Source organism: Maylandia zebra, linkage group LG11, assembly GCF_041146795.1.
Source record: "Maylandia zebra isolate NMK-2024a linkage group LG11, Mzebra_GT3a, whole genome shotgun sequence".
In the NCBI taxonomy this organism is placed as follows: domain Eukaryota; kingdom Metazoa; phylum Chordata; class Actinopteri; order Cichliformes; family Cichlidae; genus Maylandia; species Maylandia zebra.
In genome coordinates, this window is record NC_135177.1 from 2,181,590 (window position 1) to 2,187,589 (window position 6,000).

A 6,000-nucleotide genomic window follows, 5' to 3' on the forward strand; every position below is an offset into this window, starting at 1 on the left:
ACAAGGGGCCCTATAATGCAGGAAGAGCAGTCACTGTCATCTCGTGTGCTATTTTTCAAAGAGGAAGTGGTAGAGGACTCAGCGGTGCAGCTAACGTTGAAGCTGGAAGTGAAACAGACGTTGTTTCTCAGCGGTCGCTTATTTACGCAGCAGTTGAAGATGGACAAGTTTAAGACTGTTCTGAACATTGCAGGCAAACAGACCAACCTTGGTTTTGGCCTGATAGCTCTGTTGACAGCGGGAGGAGAGCAGATATTCTCTGCAGTGGTATTTAAGTGTCCCTGCAACGAGCTGAACTTTGTCTATGGGATAGTGTTCCTGCTGGTGCCAGCTCTGGCTCTGCTGCTGCTGGGTTACATCCTCAGTAAGAAAACGTGGAAGCTGCTGACGGGTCTGTGCCGGCGTACGGACAAGCTTTTGTGCTGCAAGAAGCTGGTTGCCGCTGGTGTGGTCCTCTGTCAGATCGGCACCTTTGCGCTTGTTGCGCCTTCTACTTGGATAGCTGTAGCTTTACTCAATGGAAACTACTACGAGTGCGCCATGACAGGTACCAATGTGAGCATTTACAACAAACACGTGTGCAGAGATAGGAACTCTGAGATCCAGTGTGAGAAGGAGCTGCACCGGTTCCCGTGTGGGAAAAGCATTAGTGTACCTCAGGCTGCGAGAGAAGATGTTCTGCTTAATCTCCGAGCTGAGTCTCAGGTACGTAAAATGCTCTGCTGCTTTCACACTCATGTGAAAGAGTTCTTTAGATCTGTTTGGGTTTTTTATCTACAAACTATCAGCAAACTGAAAGTTATTTGCTCAATAGAACAGCTAGAGATGCCTACGGTGTAAATGCTTTGATTTTCATTGGCATTGTTTATCATATTTTTAATGTTATTATTTGTGTTACTTAATTCTGCAGTGGTTCCCAGTTGTGTTCAGGAGTTAGTTCATGTTCTCTCAGAGCTTTACGCTCCTGTTTATACAATCTGCTATGATCTGCTTTACCATCAAACGTCATTTGACCCAGTGTTTTGTAGGTTTTGGGTTTTTTCTAGTCATTATTTTGAAATTCGATTTGTGGTTTGGTTGGTGTTTTGTGTGTGTGTGTGTGTGTGTGTGTGTGTGCGTGTGTGTGTGTGTGTTAGGGTTAGGGTAAGCGACTAGGGAAAGCATTGTGTCAATTAGGCGTCCCCACAAGGATGTAAATACACACGTGTGTGTTTGTTTAGATTTCACTTCTCGTTTTCTCAGCATCATAAACAGCTCATTTTTTGTTGGACGCACCCTGGCATGTCTACATTTGGGCAACATTTTTCTTGTAAAACAAGGGGGGCCCAGCAAAAAAGTTTGGGAACCACTGTGCTAAATGAAGCTCTTAACACTGGCCACACAGAGGCTAACAGTAGAACACAGACAGATTTCGACACATAGTCAGTGTTTCTCTGTGTGAGCACTCTGAGACAGCAACATGTACCTGCACTATACTGAACACAAAACAACACAGCGCAGGGTTGAACTAGCTTTGTTAACTAGAAAAGTTTAATGACTAGATTTACTCATCACTCCTAATGTCACAGTTTGCAGAGTGTGAGGAGTGGACCCAGGTGCAGACATTATCAAACTCAACTGATGATGAGCCGTTTATTAAAGCAGACAGAACAGTACAAAATAAGGGCGAAAACAATGCAAGCTAAGCAATAACCTAAACAGGAGGCTAACGAGAGAAGTGGGACCACACGGCAGAACAGCTGACACACAAGAACATAACGACGTCACAGTGGAAGAGTAAAACTAAACACAACGAACACAGGAACACAAGACCTCTTCAAAATAAAACAGGAAACATAAGACACCGACATGAAACACATGAAGGGCAAGGGAGACTTAACAGGGGTGGAAGACACAAGGGAATCTAATAACAAACTATAACAACCTAGGCATGATAAAAATGAACTTAGAAAACCCGAAGGGCTTAAACATAACCCATAAACTAAAACTCAAAATGCTGGGTCAAAAGACCCAAGATCGTGACACCTACAGAACTAAATACACCCAGGTCAATATTTAAACACTTCCATGACTTACTCTTGATATTAAGGGTGCAGAAAAGCAGTTCTTCAACTGGTAGCTCTGAGGATTTGTTAGCTTAACAACCTTCTGCTCCCAAACTGTTCCCACTTGCTTTGATTTGAACTTTTCCCGGGTTGTGGAGCGTAGGGTGACCATATTTTGATTTCCAATGAAGAGGACACTTGGCCCAGTCATGAAGAACTTTTACAAGTCAAAAAGGGCAAAAAATAACTTAAAAACCTCTGGAATTAAATAATGGTACAGAAATAAGGCCTCATATAAGAAAACTTAGCAGTACCAGGACAGTACGAGGGAAATAACTTTTGCAGTCGTCTGAAAAGCTGCAGTTGCACTTTGGCATCTTTTTAAAATCACCAGGCTGCTGCGCACTGTCTGTCTGTGAGCGCAGAACAACTCACAAAGCTGCAGCTCGGGCGTGACGTCACACATGTGGGTCCTCTGTAGGAAACCCGGACATTTTCATCAATCTCGAACATCCTCCCAGACATCCCGGACAGAACGTGAAAAGAGGACATGTCCGGGGAAAAGAGGACGGTTGGTCACCCTAGTGGAGCATGTGCAGTAGTTAGCAAGGAAGGAGTTGCAGTTTTGAAGTAAATACTTCCGATGCTTGTGCTGTTGTCAGTCAGCAAGCTGTCGAGAAGAGTGAAGTACAAAGAGCCGAACGGAAACTGAATGAGTGCACTGCAGCCACTGTCTATGGTTTTCATGCTGTATTATTATTTATTTAATCTTTGAATTGTTTTCACAGTTCTCCCATTCTGGGTGAACTCTGCTGTCATCATGTGCTTCCAGCAACATGCAGCTAGGTGATGTAGGGCTGCACAAAAGTGCACCTGGGGTGGGTGAAAATCATCCGTGACCCCCAACCTTCCACCCAAATGGATAGATGGAGGATAACAGTTTGATGATGTTTTCATGGATAAGTCTGGATGGTAATTTGTCTGTATAACAAAGTTTGGATGATCATGGGATGGCTGTAGCCACTTCTTCCACTTAACAGATTGTTTTTGTTCCGATCCCTGGCTGCTCCAATCTGCGTGCCAAATATTCTCGGGCAAGATACTAAACCAAGCGGCTCTCTGATGCTTCCATTAAAGTAAGACAGTACAACAGTAGGTACGTAGGTTGTATATGTTGTGTTCAGCTAGAGGAGAAATGTGCTACAGTAGAACCAGTCAATTCACCATTTCAGCAGGTTGAGACTTTTATTACACGATTAGTCTGGAAGATCATGGTTAAGTTGATACATTCATGGGATAATTAGTCTGATCATCATTTTACTGGATCACATGGTTTGCATGATGAGTTTAGTGGATCATGTTGAGTTCATGAGTGTGTTTTTGTGCTTATCAGTGAATTAAAAGTGTAACAGTATAAACACAATACACATAGAAATGTGATACTGATATTTAATGACAAAATGTACCAGTGTTCTGTTTTCATTTGTAGCCGTTGACCTAAAGAACTTCAGAAACGTTGTTCCCTTGTTATTTATTTTGACTTTCATTTCCTGGTGTGTGACTAAACGGTTAAACTGCTTTTATTACCTCTATTACCTGTTTACTATTTACTATAAATACTGTCCGTAGATTCTCGGTTGGATGCTCATCACTCTCATCATGTTGACAAACCTGGTGCTCACCTGTGTGGCTCGGTGCTCCTCCCCTATTAGCTACCTGCAGCTGCAGTTCTGGAAGGCGTATGTGCATGAGGAGAGCAATCTACTTGATTCCTATACGGCTAAGCACGCCAAAGCGTTTGCTGAGAGAAACCTAAAGACCTTCTTTGAAAAGACACCACCTGAAAATGTCATCACACCATCCAACCGAGACTGGGAGAAGATCTCCTCTCTCTACAAGTTCACCTCCAAAGATACCTACTACAGCACTTTGCACCGATATGTGGAGAACTGCCAGGAGACTGACAACGGGACGATGAGGATGAGTTCAGTCAAGTCAAACGAGTCTGTAGAAGATAACCCAGCTGTTCTTAGTTTTGTAGATGATGGGAGAATGCCACTGTGAGTCACAGACTACCCACATTAAACTGTAAAAGGTGTGAAGTAGAGAAGCTCTAGAAATGCTCTTAACTTCGTAATTTTGAAGAATAAATGAAATATGCATGAAATAATCATTTGTATGCTTAATATTGTAGTTGCATAAAGTGGGACAGTGAAGGATAGTGTGCAGCAACTTTTTATTATTTTGTATTTCCTTTGTCATGTCAGTCTTTAGTTTTTAATTCCATGTTCTGTTTGCAGACTCAGGAGAATCTGTCTGATCCTCCCGAGTCTTTCATCCTGTGTGAAGTTTGTGTGTCTGCATTTACCCCACTGCGTTCCCACAGTACCTCCTATATTCTGTTAATAACCTCTTTGCTTTGACCGTCCTGCAGAAGTTTAAAGAAGAGAAAAAGCAGATGAACTCTACTCTAACACTTTGTATCACTGTAAACATAAAAGGACGGCTGCAAGAAATTTATGTCCTAACTTAGGTAGTAACCAGAAACGTGTTTTTTCCCTAGGCTGCAATCTTCCATGCCGTTCGAGTTGTTGTGGTATGCATCGAGCAGATGTGTAGTTAAATTTCTCAGGAAGTGTACATCAGGTTATGTAGAAGGTTGCAACGCAGAGCTAAATGGGGTTCTGGTGCATAGTTACCCATATGGAAAAGAAATAGAAAAAACTTATAAAAGACTTGCATCAGATGTGGCCTACTTCAAATAGTGAATCATAGAAGGCTTATGTGATCTACTCATGAAAGTGGCCACTTTCATTTATTGTTTTAGTATCCAAAACATACAAGTTTCATTTATATAATTTTTCAAGTTTTCACTCTTGTATGCTTTTCATACAAGATTCACACACGACACATACAAACTTTAGAAGATTTATAGATCTTTTCCATGTGGGTATTCAAGTACAACATGCAGTGAAATGTGACGTTATGATGTAGATCTGATGCAGGAGTTGAATCAATGTGTTACGCTTGTCTCTCCTTAACAACGTGACATCAGATCTCCGTCACATTAAAACTACAACTGCACTGTGGCCATGAAACATTCATCTTTCATGGCCACAGTGTGTTCTGGCACCATTGTTTTATAGAAGTCGTATGAACGAGAACAGGCAAAGGTTTCCTTTGCACTGATTATTTTGTTGAGAAATGTGGGATTAAAAGTTTACCTCTGATTACAACGGCGAGAGTAAAAGGTCTTAACATCCAGCCTCTTAAGGTTACAGTGACACAACGTGTTTGAACACAGTTTCTCTATATGTGCTTTTACTAATAGTAAATCAGCTTTATTCTTAATCAAAGATATAATCAAAGTAAGTCTAATTAATATGATGGATGAGAAATGCAGTTTGAGTAATTAATATCTGACCTTTTCCTGTGATGGGTTTGTGTTGTATGTGCTTCTGTGGTGGGGTTCGTTGTACCAGTGAGAATCTGAGGGCTGTAGTGCTTGGTCAGAACAATAAACAAATATTCAGAGACAGTATTTTAATATATGATTTAATAAAAGAAATTAAGCTGAGTATATTATGACTGAAAAAAGAAGTTTTGAAGACAAAAAGTGAGTGAAAATGTAACTGAAGTAAAACAGTATTAACTGAGTGAAACATGAAGAATTCATTTGTGACTGAATGTTCATATGTGATGGAATTAACAATAAAAGATGTTAAGTACAACACAGAAGAGAAGGAAATGTAACAAAATGATTTTAAAGCTTGAACTTTGTTGTAAATCCCACATGTGAAACAGTCAGAGAACCGAGGATGGTTGATGGACATCAGCTGAGTCACTGAGAATTTTCCTCTGTGAAGAAAACTCATTGAACTTTGTATTTTGTAAATATTGGAGTCCTGGACACACAACTCACACGTCCTTGTGTTGTCACTGTTTGTCTCACCGT

The 6,000-nt window shown here is 41.0% G+C and overlaps 1 protein-coding gene across 1 annotated transcript; it reads left to right on the forward strand.

Annotated features, from left to right (window-relative positions):
- The first annotated feature begins 125 nt into the window (after window positions 1-125).
- calhm6 (calcium homeostasis modulator family member 6) lies at window positions 126-5,784 on the forward strand. The gene is made up of 2 exons (XM_004571329.4): window positions 126-705; window positions 3,675-5,784. The coding sequence occupies exons 1-2, from the start codon at window positions 160-162 to the stop codon at window positions 4,107-4,109; spliced, it is 981 nt and encodes a 326-aa protein (XP_004571386.1). The 5' UTR covers window positions 126-159; the 3' UTR covers window positions 4,110-5,784.
- Window positions 5,785-6,000: the final 216 nt, after the last annotated feature.

Coding starts and splice junctions, on each gene's coding strand:
- calhm6 (XM_004571329.4), top strand. CDS start 160: ATGGACAAGTTTAAGACTGTTCTGAACATTGCAGGCAAACAGACCAAC. Junction 706..3,674: donor ATCTCCGAGCTGAGTCTCAG/GTACGTAAAATG, acceptor TACTGTCCGTAG/ATTCTCGGTTGGATGCTCAT.